The following is a 16,627-nucleotide window of genomic DNA, read 5'->3' as shown; positions in this document are numbered from 1 at the left end:
AGGTTTAGAGAGATAGAGTGAATTAACTAACAGAGACAATAAGGCAGGCCTTGTGATTCTAAGCCAAGGGGGCTTCTTACTAAGAACTTCTTCATATACTGAGTTCATTCCTTATAGCTTCTACCCATTGGTTCTAACCTAAGATCAAGATGCAATTACATAAAATGAATACAATGACAGCAAGGTAATGCTTTGTAAAATCACTTTTAAGTACAGGTGGCAGGTAGGAGTCTATGTTTTGGATTAGTAGCTATTTAGAATACTGAACACTTTATCTATCTATCTATTTACTTATTTATTTTTCTTTTCCATTATGGTTTATCACAGGAGATTGAATATAATTCCCTGTGCTATACATACAGTAAGACCTTGTTGTTTATCCATTCTATTTATAATAGTTTGTATCTGCTAACCCCAAACTCCCAATCCATCCCTCCCCCACCCCCCAACCTTGGTGACCACAAGTCTGTTCTCTATGTCTGTGAGTCTGTTTATGTTTCATAGCTAAGTTCATTTGTGTCATATTTCAGATTTCACATATAAGTGATAGCATATGGTATTTGTCTTTCTCTTTCTGCCTCACTAGAATACTGACCACATTTTTCCATATCAATGATGTGTCACAACCATTATTATAAAACTACACTAGTCAAACTCAAAGTCCTAAGAATGAAGGGATCATGGGTAAGGAGAAAGAAGAACAAAGAAAGAAGGAAAAGATATCCAGCCCTTCCTGAAGTTGGCTATGAACACCATGGGTGTCTATGGCACTCCCACCACCATCCTGTGATAACTCCCATCCTGCCACTCACTCTGAAATTCCTTAGGTACCCCTGGGACCTAGTTTCCTCCCTCTAATAGGATACTTAATTCACTCCATGACAGTTTTTGTTGGCTTCTTTGTCTCTCTCTGGGCTGAATTCCCTGAGAGCAACAGTTGGGTAGCATTTGTCTCTGTGTCCCCAGCACCTGGCACAGCACCTTGTAGGTGGTTGGCACTCAATGTGAATTGCACTGAATTAATCACAACCCCCCCCACCCCCGCCACTGTCAACACTACTGCCTCAGGGGGGTAAGGAATGTTCCCTCTCCCTAAATTATTTCCTTCTCTATCCCCTCTCATCTCACCAAAATTCGCATTTTCAGCTCTGGGTTAGGTAAACTACATTCATACTCAAAAGTGACTGTAACATAATTAACTTCATCCTAGGAGATAAAGTATTATCCTTTTTTTTTGGAAAAAGAAAACACTTATTAACTAAAGTAAAATAATAATCAATTAGAAAATCATAAAATAAAGTGAAAACAGAAAACTTGAGAGAGAAAGCTATTTGGGGACCCAGGGTGGGGTGGCAGCCCAAGTCCCAGAATATAGGCTCCTCTGTGAGTGTCCCTCCTCAGTGTGGCACGTGGCCCTGTTTAGACCTTGCAGCTTTGTTTGTCCATTTACTTATGAACCTACAGATTCTCAAAATGTACTCTCTTTTGATCCCAACAGGTCTTCATGGCTACAGTGGAGAGGGTGGCTCCAATAGGAAGGTGACCCGATATATGGAGAAGCTCTAAGTATGGAGCATTTGTAAGTGTACAAAACCAATTGTAGGAATTTCCCTGTAGGGACTAAAGTCCTGTTTTTAGAGACAGGCCCACATTGGAACTGTGAAGCCATTCTTCTGCTTGTGAATGGCTTAGTCATGAACAGGCAAAATGAGATCCCTCCAGCTATTATCTACCTTAAAAAAGAACCTTAGTGTCCGAGTGGTTTTATCTTAGAGCTGCCCAGGTGTTCCAAGGAAGGGTCAGTCACAGCTTTGGGAAGAGGCTTTATCTAGCTCACACTGGGGATCCTGGAGGTTGTGCTGTGCTGTCCAACAAGTGTTAAAGATGTTTTTCAATATCTAAGTGGCAAGTGATAGTAAATTTCATTGTAAGTTTTCATCAAACACTTGTTTCTGGGCCATGGGAATTTATCTTTCTTTTAAAGTGTTTCCTGTTCTTATAATGTTATCCACTTAACTGAACTCGATTTGAACTAGTAAGAACCGAAATTGTCATGAAGAAAACCCTTTTTTTTATAAGTATGAAGAAGAAATAACAGGATAAAATAAGGATGAGTCTTTAATAAGCATGAGACAATCTTATGAAGGGTTTGGAATAGCCTCAAAATGCTTTTTACCTTGGCAACTATAGACATGAATAATGTTTTCCTAATATTTTCTAAAACTCTTTATCCTTGAAGAGAGAATCATTCTTTTTAACTTTTTCAGTTCTGTTTTTTGAACACATTTTTTCCTAAGTCTTTCTAATTATTTTTTTCTTCTTTAGAAACAGGAAATGATAATTTGTTCAAGTTCCAATGAACACAAATCATCTATAAAAAAAAGGCATTTTCTTACCCTTGACTCCCCAATCTCCAGACAATAGTTTGTCATCTTTTGGAATGTTTTGGGAGTATTTCGTTTTCTTTAGTAACTTCTGGGTTAGGTAGGCCCGGTTCAAGAAACATCTGATATCAATCTGGAGGCTTTTATGCCCCAGTAAAGCAGAAAAGCTACCTATACAGAAAGGCCCTTTTGTAGCAGTAGAGCAAAGACAATAGGAGCATTGAAGAGACAGTGAGGATGTAGCATCAGTAGCCACTGTGAAGAGATTCTTGGTCTATGAGATACCTAGTGTTATGAGTGCTAAAGGAGATTTGATGACATTTTAAAAATGCAACTTATTTTGAATGCCATTGAATTTCCCCCCATTTTAACTGTTTTTGAAAACGTACAGATTTTCTGATTTGAAAAAGCTTTAATGTCTCTACCTTCATAAACCCAGTCAGTTATTCCATTATAGATTACATCTTCTTTCCCAGTCCATGTGACCCTCTGACTTGGCAAATTTGGTTCATTTTTGACATAAATATCATTTTTCCAAACGTATGCCTAGAAAGATTGGAAAAAAAATATTGATGCATAATATATTTTATTCTGGATTTTTAAAAACTTACCAATTATTTTATCCTCAAAAAATATTGGTATGCAAGTGTAATGATTACCTAAGCTTATTCCATTGATCAGGAGGAAGAGTCGTTTACTCCCTCCTCTCACATTCTTAAACTATAAGTATAGATACAGAAGCCCAAGAAGCAGCTCACAACCACGCTATTTGGATACTAAAGTGTATGCAAAGCCTGGGAAGACTGACCACTTCTATAGCAAGATGTGTGCTATGCATTTCTCTCCAGGGAAGGTGAGTAGGTGTAGGGCAGCTGCATGCCCAGAGGGTGAAGTCAACTACAGACAAACAGTCTGTCTTCCTGTTTAGATTCTTCTGGACTTCTGACATTCTCCTAAGACTATAGCACATGAAGGTATATCTATAGTGACAACATAGAGAAAGTCACAGAACTATCAGAAAGCAGGAATGCCTCAACAAAACAAAACAAAACCCAAAGTGCAACAGAATTAGAATTCAAGAGTTTAATGAACATTTTCCCAGTAAATAAACAATTCCCTAACAGTAGTTCAGAAACTTTCAGGAATTGTATTTACTCTGTTAGACTAATAAAATATTATTTTAGGCAATAAAACTCTGTTTGATAGTGATGTACTGGCTTCCTAAGTATCTGATCTGTATCATGGTTAGCAGCTTCTGCATATGAGAGATTTGAGCCATTATTTTTCTGACAAGGGGAGAGACTCACTAACCAATTTATGACCCACTGGTGACCATGTGACCCACTGTGTGTTGTTTGGGATTCTCTCTTCTGTAATTAGCTGCCTGGAAAAAGATAAAGAGAAACATTTCCAAGTGAATAAATCACAGTGGAATTTCTTTTCTTTTTAAATTATTATTATACTAGAAAAGCATAACAGATTTTGGGAGGAAGTCGCTGACCTTTTATTTAAGTCATAAATGTCATACGAAGCTGTGTAGGAATGCCTCCATTGCTGCAAAAGAAAACAAACATTTCAGGCTTCTGTGATTCTTGGTAGTTTGACCACTTGCTATAGGAGCCCAGCTGAGAGATAAAGCCATATAACATTGTATAATTCTCAAATTTTATATCTTATAATTCCCTATCTAGATTCTTAAAATTTTGGAATTAGAAAATATCTCAGAAATCTTCTAGTACAAACTCCTCTGGATTTCACCTATAACTTTTCTCTGGCCTCACCTCTGCAAAGGAGACTTCCCAGGACCACAGTGGGCTGAGGTGCCATTTCCTGCGGCAAACATTATTCTCAGCACTTACCACAGTAATGTTAAGTTCACCTGTTTAAGAAAATGCAAATTTTCCCTTTTCAACCATCTTATTGGCAAAATATCTTAAAGAACTCTAATTCTATTGCTGGTAGTGATGGGGAGAGATGTTTACTTTCCTACACTGATCATGAAAATATAAAGTGTTACAGAGTTTTTGAAAGCCACCTGGCGATACGTTTTAAAATTGAAATACATATACCATCAATATTTTAAATAACCATCTCAAGAATCTAAAAAATGAAAAGCAAACCAAATCCAAAGAAATTAGAAGAAATGAAGTAATAAAGGTAAAAGCAGTAATCAAATAGAAAAAATACAATAGAGAAAAATCCAACAAAGCTAAAAACTGGTTCTTTGAAAAGACTAATAAAATTACTAACATAGAGTAAGAAAAAGAGTATGAATGAATAATATCAGAAATGAAAAATGGGATACCACCATGGGCTCTACAGACATTAAAAGATTATAAGACCTCATTTTAAATGTTTTTTACCTATAAATTTTAAAAGTTAGAAAAAAGGACAAATTCCTTTAAAAGCAAGTTATCAAAAGTGAGACGAAAGAGTGAATTCTGAATAGTTTTACATCTAATAAACTACTGAATCCATAAATAACCTCTGTACAAAGAAAACTCCCAGCTCAAATAATTTTACCAGCAAACTCCTTGTCATTTATCCAAATGAGCTGAAAACTTATACCCACACGAAAAACCTACACACAAATGTTTACAGCAGCTTTATTCATGTTTGCCAAAACTTGGACATAACCAAGATGTCCTTCAACAGGTGAATGTATAAACAAACCATGGTCCAGGCAGACTATGGAATATTATTCAATGATAAAAAGAAATGACCTGCCAAGCCATGAAAAGAAATAGGGGAAACTTAAATGCATATTGCCAAGTGAGAGAAGCCAATCTGAAAAGGCAACATACTGTATGACTCCAACCACATGACATTCTGGAAAAGACAAAATTACAGACACAGTAAAGATCAGTGGTTGCTAGGGGTTCAGGTGAAAGGAAGGACGAACAGGTGGAGCACAGGGGATTTTTAGGAAAAGTGAAAATATTCTGCATGACACTATAATGACAGATAAAAGTCATTATACACTCTACATTTGTCAAAACCCATAAAATGTACAACACAGAGAGTGAACCCTAATGTGAACTATGAACTTTAGTTAATAACAATGCGTCAATATTGGCTCATCAATTGTAACAAATGTACTACACTAATGCAAAATGTTAATAATAGGGAAAATAACAGGGGTGGAGGTGAGGTGGGGGGTGGTGAGGAAGTATATGGGAACCCCCTGTACTTTCCACTCATTTTCTGTAAACCTAAAGCTGCTCTAAAAAATAAAGTCTATTAATTCAAAAATAAATGAGCTAGAGCCGTAGCAGATGTTTACTTTCAAGAAGTTCCGTAGCAGATGTTTACTTTCAAGAAGTTCCACATGGTACCACTGAGTGAGAAATGCAATTTACAGAAAAGTATGGAAAATAGGATTCTATTTTTATAAAATAAACAATAACTAAAAAGAATATCTTCCTAGAATTAAATGAATAAAGAAACAAATATAAAATATGGAGGGGTATACAATAGATTCTCAACATGGGATACCTGGGGAAAAGGCAGAGGGGTGAGGAGTAGGGAGTCAAGAAAAAATGGTAAAAAAATAAGACTGAAGATTTTTTAAATATATGATCACAGATTTGCATTTATGAAATATTATGGTTATATGTGGATACATATATAAATTAAAGATTTTTTTTCAAAATTACTTGTCTGTATGTCTGTCTTCCCTACCATACTCCTAGAGGTAAGAAATTGTTTCTTATTCATCTTTAAATACCCGGAGTCTGGTCTAGCACAAGTCACATAGTATGTATTCAAGAAACAGACCAAACTAAAATAATCAAAGTTTACCTATGAGGCTGAAATAGATGAAATAGGTAGCCCAAGACCCCCAGCTGTATTAGCAGAGCTGAGACACGTCAGGTCCCTAATCTTGAAAAATATTTCCCACTTATCATGTATCACCCTCCTGTCCTCTCATGTCAAAAAATATTTATTGTCTCCTCTTCTTTGCAAGTCATACATTCTTTTTTGAATCCTGAATTATTCTGACACACTCCATGCTTGTTTCTGGAAAAATTCTGAGTATAATACTCGCTAGAACCAAAAGTTGTGGTACAGGTTGAAAATATTAAGAGATTTAAGAAGTTTTGAGATCATTTCAGGGTGACAGATCTATCATGGGTTGTAAAGGGAAATCCAAGATGTTTGTATATTCACTTAATCTTCTGAAACAGACTTATCAGTCTATTTAGGCTATCAACATTGGCACCTATCCTCTTGATTAGGCGTTACTGGATAAGACAGGCTCCCTCTTTTTGAGGAGCTCATAGCTGAATGGGGGATATGGAGACATAAATTACAAGAAAAGAATCACAGAGCATGCAATGGAGGTGGGTGGGGAAAGGCAGGAATCATAAATTAGGAATTGGGGAGGGAGAGAGGCTTATGGAAAAGGTGATTCTTGGACTGAGTCTCAGTGGCAGAGGACTGCCACACAGAGAAGGGCAAAAAAGCATCATAGCAGAAAGAGGTTTAAGCACGAAGATAGGAAAGATCATGTTTAAGAGCACAAACTTTGGAGTCTTCTAACCTGGATTCAAGTCTTGCTATAGACTGAATATTTGTATTCCCCCCTTACACTCAATTCATATGTTGAAATCCTAGGCCCCAACGTGATGGTATTCTGGAGATGGGATCCCTGGGGAGTGACTAAGTCACGAGCGGGAAAGCTCTCATGAATGGGATTAGTTTCCTTATAAAAGAGACTCCAGAGAAATCCCTTGACCCTTCTACCATGTGAGGACACACGGAGAAGATGGCCAACTATGATCCAGGAAGTGAGACCTCGACAGATACTGAATCTGCTGGCACCTTGATCTTGGACTCCTCAGTCTCCAGAACTCTGAGAAATAAGTTTCTGTTGTTAAGCCACCCAGTCTGTGATGTTTATAGCAACACAAATGGACGAAGGCAAGTTTCCAATATGTAATATCAGGCAAGTTTCTTTCTAGACTTCAATTTTCTCTTTAGGAAGATGAGGATAGTGACAGAAACAATCTCAGGAGCATGAGAATGAACATGAAGTATTTAGCAGGACTCCTGGACATTGTCAACAAGTCACAGACGATGCAACTATTATTATCGGTACAGCATTAAGCGATGAGGCGAGATGCTATGAGAACATCCATACTAGGCTGTATGGTACTTACTTATTTATGTTTTCCTTTTTTTTAATTAATTAATTTAAAAAAAAATTATTTGTTTTTGTTCACTGACTCACTTACCTTTCTTTGTAGCTACACCTTAAAATTAAGAATTGATCTTTCTGAATGCACTAGCTCAGTCATGGAGAAACCATGCAGTAGGATCTAAAGAGCACTGGAAGTAGACCTCCAGGGAAATGGAATAAAAGTAGACTTTTCTTTGTTCTTGATGTGTGTCTTGAGAGTTTTCTATACGCTGTATAGAAAATTCTACTGGATACTCCGGGAAGTAAAATAGAATATAGAGCTCTCTATTTCAGTAATCTTTTGATTTAATGCTCGGCAATAAAATGTATGAAGAAAGTAAGCTAATGTGATAGAGAGTGAATGCTGGGGGGACAGAGTAGCATCAACAAAGCCTGGACCTGAATTACTAAAAAGGGAGAGCGTATGATGAGCAGGGGAAGAAGGTGCCAGGATGAAGCAATAGCAAATGCTTTGGCCCTTAGATGGGAATGAAAGTGATGCTTGAGAAAAATGAAGAGCTTTGCACTTAAAGGTTCTTAACTTCGGATCACTGAATCACTTGGGAGTCCTTAAAACTACCCACGCCTGGACCCCATCCATAGCTATGCTGAGTTAGTTGGTGTGCAGTAGGCTGTAGGCATCTGTATTTTATTATTTATTTATTTATTTATATATTTTTTGTGGTACGCGGGCCTGTCACTGTTGCGGCCTCTCCCGTTGCGGAGCACAGGCTCCGGATGCGCAGGCTCAGCGGCCATGGCTCACAGGCCCAGCCGCTCCGCGGCATGTGGGATCATTCCCGGACCAGGGCACGAACCCATGTCCCCTGCATCGGCAGGCGGACTCTCAACCGCTGCGCCACCAGGGAAGTCCCTAGGCATCTGTATTTTAAAATAAACTTCCCCAGGTGATTGATCCTAAGGAGCAGGCAGGGGTGGGAAGCACTGGCCAAGCTAGGTGAGTGCAGAGAAGGAGGTGTGAGGTGGGTTCAGAAAGGCAGAATGGCAGGATGAAGGGGACAGAATGAAAACAGCGGAAGCAGTTAAACGCACATGAAAACTCCAGTGATAGAACAGATACAAATTACCAATGATGGTTGTCCAGCTAAGGTCTACCAGTGAAATACATCCATTAGTACACACCATATGGCACTTGTTGAACTTGGCTAAATAGTAAATTGAGCTGGTATTTACCTTGCTGTTTCTACCTTAACCTCATAGTCTTTATATGTTTGTCTTTAACTTGGGAAATTGTTAATCTGTGGTTCTCAACCCTGGCTGCTCATTAAAATACTCTACGTGTTAAAAAAAACAAAAACAAAAAAAGAAAACTGATGACAGCTTCACCCCAGAGACTTCAATTTATTGATCTGGGGATTGGACCTGGACACTAGGAATTTTTAAAAGCTCCTTAAGTGATTTTAATCCGTAGACAGCAATAAGAACCACTGAATTAAACAAACACTAATTCATTAACTGGGAACAGATGTGTTAAAGTTGGTTTAGGCTTCTGATTCCTTCCTGGTGGATTGGTTTAACAGAACATAGTCAGCAAGAGTTCACGTCCAGGAAATGGAGCCCAGCACAATGAATCAGGGCAAATATTACGAGCGGGAGTTACCATCCCAAAATGGGAAACGGAGTACGGGATAGTCGGCATGGCCTGAATACAGGAGCGCTGGTGTGTGGGATAAGGTCACTCAGTATTTACTATTTATTCTAGAGAAAAAAGGCAGAGGTAGGGATCCCCAGCTTTGTATTTTGTTTTCAAGCAGAATCTCTCTACAGGTTTTTAATCTTTCCGGTATGTCTCAAAACTTCCTGTACTCAACAACCGTTGTCAAATCCATGAATAATCAAAAAGCTGCAGTGAAAGTCCCTGGCGATTGGCAGCCACCCTAAACATGAGAAGGATGTGTGATTAGGCTGTAACCTTTCCTCAATGTGTGAGAATTTGATGTTGGGCTGGGCAACTGGAGGAAGCTGAGCACTCCCTGCAGGGCACTGATGACCGGTGCTGAGGCTGCCCCTTTGGAACGGTTTGTATATGGTGGGACCTGGGGGCTGGGAGGTGGTCTGAGTCACCGTGCAGAGTCTCTTCTAGAGGATGAGAAGTTTAACTGTTTTTAAAGCAAATACTTGAGAGTTTTAATATATGTCGAACTGAGACAGAGGAAATAAAGGGTTGTATTACTGGATGTACAAGTCAGACATGTACACATACTTTTAAATTATAAGTTCTATTTTATTAACTTATGTTTTTAGTATCTATGTATAATATTACTTTAGCTTTTTAGTATTTGAAAACCCTGAAAATGAATTTTTTAAAAAACATTCATTTTAGACTTATCTTTTATGAATGAGAATGACCATTTCTCCTTCTGATACCGAATTAATGAGTTTTTAGCTCCTACGGTTTTACTTAGGTGTCAATCCTAAATAGTCACAGACTTGAAATCAGTTATAAAATAACGTACTCATAGGATTCTTTAAATGTCACAGTAAAAAAGCATTTCTTTTACCTTCACATAGTTGTATTCGAAGAGAATATATTGTCTATCAGGAGATACTGAATAATCATTTATAGAATATCCAAATTCATCCTGTCAATCAAGTAGAAAAAAGAAAAATTGAATGATTCCATTTAACTGCCGTTATTGAGTACTTACTGTGTAGAGGGTACAGTTCTAGACTTGTGGCTGGTAGCTTGAGAGGTTCCGGTCTAGAAGAGGGGGCACACTCCCTCACACAAATGACCATGAGGCAAGGTGGGTGGTGATCAGGGTTAGAGAATCAGGGAGGGAAGGATTTATTTTAATGAAGGAAAGATGGCTATGTGGGTGGGGATCAGGAGCAGAGAGAGAACTTCCTCAGGAGGGGAAACAGTAGGAGTAAAAACCCAGATGCAGAAAGGGCATGCATATTTAGAGACTGCCTAAAGGTTAGTTGTAACCTGAATACAGTATAGGGTGTGTCAGATAAAGAGAAGACATAAAATTAGAAAAATAGCCAAGGCCTAGATGTAAGAAATAGACCTATGAACTACTTTTTTTTTTTTTTTTTTTTTTTTTGCGGTACGCGGGCCTCTCACTGGTGTGGCCTCTCCCCTTGAGGATCACAGGCTCCGGACGTGCAGGCTCAGCGGCCATGGCTCACGGGCCCAGCCTCTCCGCGGCATGTGGGATCTTCCCGGACCGGGGGACGAACCCATGTCCCCTGCATTGGCAGGCAGACTCTCAACCACTGCGCCACCAGGGAAGCCCTGAACTACTTTTTGCACATATAGATGTGATAGAATCTTATCTGGCTTTTACAAAGATGCTCTGGTGACCCAGTGGCTGAGATGAGACAAGAGGGGAGGGGTTACAGTAGCCCTGGACTTGGGCAATGCCGTGGTCTGATTTACAGTATGGAGAGAGGGACACTTGTTAGAATACTGTCACAAGATTAATCAAGGCTTCGAACCAGGACTATACCGTGGAAATGGAAATCCAAGAGACACTTGACGTTGCAAGGGAGGACTGATAGGTTTTGTTGAGTAGCTAAATAAGGGGAATGCCAGAGGAATCAAGGATTCTGAGGTTTCTAGCTTAAGTGACTTTGAAGAGGGCGCTATTTACCAAGATTGGGAACTCAGGAAGAGGACTAGTATGCCTTCCGTTTGCTAGGAGAGGGAAGGGGAAATAGCTAGTTTAGCTTGGGACACTGAGTTTAAAATGACTGCAGGCCATCCATGTGCCAGAACCGGCAAGCTGTTGGAAACAGAGGTCTAGATCTTGGGAGGAGGTTAGTGTTACAGGCATGTATTTGAGAAGCACCTGTGCTGTGGAAGTGCATGGAATTCGCTGAAGGAGAGCATGCAAAGTGAGGAGGGAGGGTAGCAGTGAAGACACGGCCCTGCGGAGCACTTACACGTAAGAGTATGAGCAGAGGAGGAGGAATCGTCAAAGGAGACTAAAAAGTAGCCAAGGCAGGGAGCATTCCAAGAAGAAGAGAAAGATCCACTGTGCCATATGCTGCAGAGAGAGTCCAACAGGATGAGAAATGATAGTACTCATGATTTGAAAGGTTATGAAAAAGAAAATCCCCAGAATTCCCTTAAAGCATGAATTAATTATGTGATTAAACATACAAGTGTACTGTTCTCCAAGAACATGGAGCTGTTTCCATATTCAGCATTGAATACCAAGATATTATTTTCTTGTTTGTAGAGATATTCATGATCTAAAGAGAGAAAACGGCCAGATCAGTATTTCAAGTTGCTTTTAAACATCTTCATAAGCTAAAAAACCATGCAATAAAAATTTAAGACAAATTCACACAAGCACTAAAAAGGCATTTCTAAGTTGGAAAAACATGAACCGATGAATATTACACTAGTATGCCTTCATTTTTCCATCATTATTGTAAAGGGTTCAATTCACATTTAACTTTTTATAGTACATATCAAAGAAATACTCAAGTTTCTTTCTGTCTTATCCCCCTTTCCACCCTTAAGTAGAAAAAAAGTACTTTCCCATACGGTTAAAAAAAAATAAGAATATTTTCTCAGTGCCATAAAAGTGCCCCACAACCTAACCAGAATGAAAATAACCATAAAAATCAGCCCCCTCTCTGCCAAAAATCCTTACCTGAAATCCATTGCAAGGTGTAGAACTTCACTCTAAAAGTATTTTTTAAATAATCGGTTAGAGTGTAGGTTCTGCGACTATCAGCTGTAGCATCATCTGCTGGTTGGAAAAAAGAGCCAAATGTTCAGTAAGACGGGATAACCTGTTTCGCATAAAAAAAAAAAAAGGATATCTACAATATACACTAGTCACAAAATACAGAAATACACTGACAAAATGCAAAACACATTTTGAAAGAGTTCGGACTGAGAAAAAGGGTAAAAAAGCATTTAGCTGTTAAAGTGTTTGCGAGAGTGTGTTTTTCACGGTGCTACATTAGTGAGCTTCATTTCGAAGGTCTAGATCAACAATGTCCAAGGGAAATATAGTGTGAGTACACTTTCTAGTAGCCATATTTAAAAATTCTTAAGGTGAAATTAATATTTTATTTAGCCAGTATATCAAATATTTTATCATTTCATTGTGTCGTGGGTTTTTATATGTTATTAATAGATCTTTCACATTATTTCTTTTCGAACTGTCTTTAAAATCTGATACGTAATTGATGATTACAGTATATCTCAATTTGAATGGGCACCTTCCCAGTCAATGCAATCATGCAGTGGATGGCACGAGGCTAGATTATCCTTTCGTGAGGCCCTGAGGTCCACTTATAAACCCTCTTGCTCTGCAAAGACCTTTAAGATATACTGATCACCCAGTTCAGAGATCTTCGTTTCTATCATCATTTTTGCTTGAATTTGATTAAAGTTTACATGAAACCTTTCCCTTGGATTCTGTGACAGCCTCAGTCCTCCTAACTCTCTGACCATTATTTTTCCATCTCCTACTTTGACTCTATTTTTCTCCACTGGCCTGTAAGGCAGAAATACTTTGATATTAGTCTTCAGCTTTCTCCTCCTCTCTCTCTACAGTTTTGCTTCCAGGGAACTCCAGAGAATGTGAGTTCCAGGGCTTCAGGCATACTTACCATTTAGATGAATAACAATATCTGCTCTCACTACCTTAGCCTACCGCACCCACGCTTACATTTCCAGTGCTGTGTTCAGCCTTCTTAGTTGACTTGCCCCACTCTAACCCTATACATATCCTGTCTAAAATAATTGTCTTCCTTCCAAAACTAGATTTCCATAGGAAATTTGTGTGGTTTTATATTCTGTTACTGAAGACGCCAATTCAGAGGCTGAAGATCATTTTGATGTCTCCCTCTTTTTTACCATCCCCTACAACCAATCAACCCTATTGACTCTTCCTACGAAATCTCTTCTCCAGATATCCCTGCCATCAGGTTCTCCCAATCCAATTCCTGCCCTGCACCGTCACCGGAATGATCTTTCTAAAATGCCACTTTCATTCTGGTGATCTCTTCCTCAAAAGCTTCCAACGAGTCCCCACTGTCTACAGGGAGATTCAGACTGCTTAGCCTGGCAGTTGCAGCCCCACAGTCTGATGTGAGACCTTTCCAGGCTTATTTTCACTCTCTCCCTGCAAGAACCTTCTAACCTAGTCACACTGATCTGCCTACTGAACCCAGCAGATCTTCTTAGGCTTGTCTGCCTCTACTCCTTGTCCTAAGCCACTTCCTGGCATGTCCTCAACTGCTTCCCCATCTGTCACAAGCCTCCCTCCTCCATTTCCCACCTCTGTCATGAAGACTTCAATTCGGCCTCTGACTTTTGCCCCCATGCTACTCATTGGGCTCCTGTCACTTACTAACTTGTGTTGATAACTATTTTTCCATGCCTGCCTGTGTAATCTACTCAGCTGGGCCATGTATTCTTTTGAAGACAGGGCTTTGGGTTTTTATTCATTGGTTTGGGGTTTTTGTTTTTGTTTTTCATCAACCTTAGCATCTAGCACAGTTGTATGGCATAAAAGACACACACACAAAAAGTTTTTGTTGATTGGAGTAGGGCATCATCCTATAAGCACAGTCAAGCCAGTGTGATTCCTCTTCCTCAATCCCAGAGCCTCCACTGATGACAAATACCTTAAAGTCTTTTTCCAAACTCTCTACATTTTCCACGTACGTGTAAACATACACTCACAAAATCAGCCACTACCATAACATTCCTATAACTGCAGTCCTTTTCAGGGATTTCAAAGCCAGCAGTATCTTCTCGTGTTAATTTTTTACAGCCTGTGGAGAAGTAGATCTCGTATAGGAAATGCTCTTTCAAAAAGTGTTCTTGGGTTTCCCTGGTGGCGCAGTGGTTGAGAGTCCGCCTGCCGATGCAGGGGATGCGGGTTCATGCCCCGGTCCGGGAGGATCCCATGTGCTGTGGAGCGGCTGGGCCCATGAGCCATGGCCGCTGAGCCTGTGCGTCCGGAGCCTGTGATCCTCAACGGGAGAGGCCACACCAGTGAGAGGCCCGCGCACCGCAAAAAAAAAAAAAAGTGTTCTTAAGGTTTTATTTCTTTGGATTTGATCTCATAACATAGTTTTGTTTCTGCCTATAAAAACTTCAGCTTCGATAGATAAAGTTGCTACCCTTTATTTTATTATTTTATTGATTTTGTTTAAGCCTAGTTTGTTAAGTAAAATATTCTTTTAAAAACTTTTGTTTTTCAATTCAATCCTGCATTTCTCCCCAGAAAGTTAATAAGATATTTGTGTTTGTTAGCAAAAATACAGCAAGTGAGTAATGCCAGTCCTTGAGTTTAACCTTTAAATAAGAAGTAAAGTCTTGTGCTACAGAAAATAATATTTGAAACTCATGTTGGACTACAAAATTACAAATCTGGATTTGTTCATTAAACACCCTCAGTTGTTTGTATTCATCCAATCATCCTATTATATAAAAATAGTTATAAAGTATCATTGTTGAGGATAAATACCCTGCTATCAAGAGCTATTAGTAAAAATGAACATAAAACACATCCCCAAATTAGTACAAATCAAGGTATCAGTGGTAAGAGACATTCACAATCCTAATACTATCTGCTGATGTAGATGTTTAGATAGATCTGTAAATAGAAATAGATCAATTTATACACACATGCATATATTACAACCAACTGAATGTCTGTGTCCCCTCAAAATTCACATGTTGAAATCGTAACAGCCATATGATGGTATTAGGAGGGGGAGCCCTTGGTAGGTAATTCGATCATGAGTACTAATCCTCATGAGTGGGATTAGTTCCCTTTAGAAAGTGACTCCAGAAAGCTCTCTCACCCCTTCTGCTATGTGAGGACACAGGAAACGGGTCCTCACCAGACACTAAACACCGAATCTGCTGGCATCTTGATCTTGGACTTCTAGCTTCCAGAACTGTGAGAAATAAATGTTTGTTGTTTAAGTCACCCAATCTCTGCTATCTTTATAACAGCAGTCCACACATACTAAGACATACATATCTATAACAAGACAGACATATCAACATAAAGTGTCTATCACTGACTCTTGATTTTGTGAGAATGAACTGCATACCTACAATATAGATCAGATACAGTGTTATCTCACATGAGGGTATTTGCCCAGGTTTTAAAGGACAACACACTTCAATCTGGAATAATAAAATAACTGAGACCAAAATTCCCTGTGAGGTCACCTGCTGCCCTGCATGCCGCTCTTCCTTGCTGGGCACTTACCTCTCCTGCCTCTTCGCCTCAGATGTTGCTGGGCTCATCCTCCCATCAGGCCTCAGCCTTTCTAAACCCATCATCTCTGCCAGATTCAGACTCCCTTCTGCTCATAATGGGCTCAGCGTGATTTTCATCCATCTGCTGATGTTCAGATATCCATACTGATGCCAGGCCGCGTTCTTGCTATGGCCCAGGACATGGGTGCAAGGCCCGGGCCACCCTTGGCTTGTGTTACCCTCTCTCAGCTCCTTTACAACGACCTTCAAGCTGGGTTCCCTATCCTGGCTCCCCAGACCCCAAACACCACTGCAAAACTGGAACAAGCAGAGCAACAAATGTTCCTTGTTTTTTGCCTTGTTATTTGAAAAGCAGCGCAAACTGGAAGATGCTTTCGAAACATCTAGATAAGCGGGTTCTGTGAGACGTGAGTGCCAAGTCCAGGTTTTGACCTTTAGCAAGTTCATAGTTTACTGCCAAGTTACAACCTATTCTGTCAACACCAGAGAACATGCCCACATTTCTCTTTCCTTGTCTGATTGCTCCCTGACAGGGCACCCGTGCAACAACAGATGAAGGTCTTGGGCTGCTAGTGTGGTCTTCCTGGTGGGCCTGGGGCATATCGTTTATTTGACTTATCAGTTTAAAGCATTATGCTAGCCAAGCAGAGCGGCTAATCATATGTTACCCATCAGTTTCCACAGAAACTCCTAGATTCATGTCTCCTTGAATTTAAAAATCAAAAAACGGTTAACAGCTTTATAATTTACTGTTTTGCTGAGACCAACTATTAGGTTGAACCATACGAAAATGCCATTTTTATCAATCAAAAATGGCAGAATAAC

The 16,627-nt window shown here is 39.4% G+C and overlaps 1 protein-coding gene across 3 annotated transcripts in view; it reads right to left on the bottom strand.

Annotated features, from left to right (window-relative positions):
* DPP4 (dipeptidyl peptidase 4) overlaps positions 1–16,627 on the bottom strand; it is a 78,369-nt gene that overhangs the window by 43,590 nt on the left and 18,152 nt on the right. Inside the window, exons 3-9 of one of the 3 annotated variants that reach the window (XM_032637176.1) lie at positions 15,376–15,471; positions 12,198–12,293; positions 11,699–11,790; positions 10,089–10,169; positions 3,886–3,938; positions 3,696–3,768; positions 2,810–2,930 (exon numbers count right to left, since the gene is read on the bottom strand). In XM_032637176.1, coding sequence (XP_032493067.1) covers positions 2,810–2,930; positions 3,696–3,768; positions 3,886–3,938; positions 10,089–10,169; positions 11,699–11,790; positions 12,198–12,293; positions 15,376–15,471 — 612 coding nt within the window. Of the gene's footprint in view, positions 1–2,809; positions 2,931–3,695; positions 3,769–3,885; positions 3,939–10,088; positions 10,170–11,698; positions 11,791–12,197; positions 12,297–15,375; positions 15,472–16,627 lie in introns of all 3 variants that reach the window. The other 2 variants (XM_032637177.1, XM_032637178.1) reach the window with 2 other exon arrangements.

This window comes from Phocoena sinus, chromosome 7 (assembly GCF_008692025.1).
Source record: "Phocoena sinus isolate mPhoSin1 chromosome 7, mPhoSin1.pri, whole genome shotgun sequence".
Classification (NCBI taxonomy): Eukaryota; Metazoa; Chordata; class Mammalia; order Artiodactyla; family Phocoenidae; genus Phocoena; species Phocoena sinus.
Note: the sequence above shows the minus strand (reverse complement) of the source record. Positions and strands in the feature narration are given on the sequence as shown.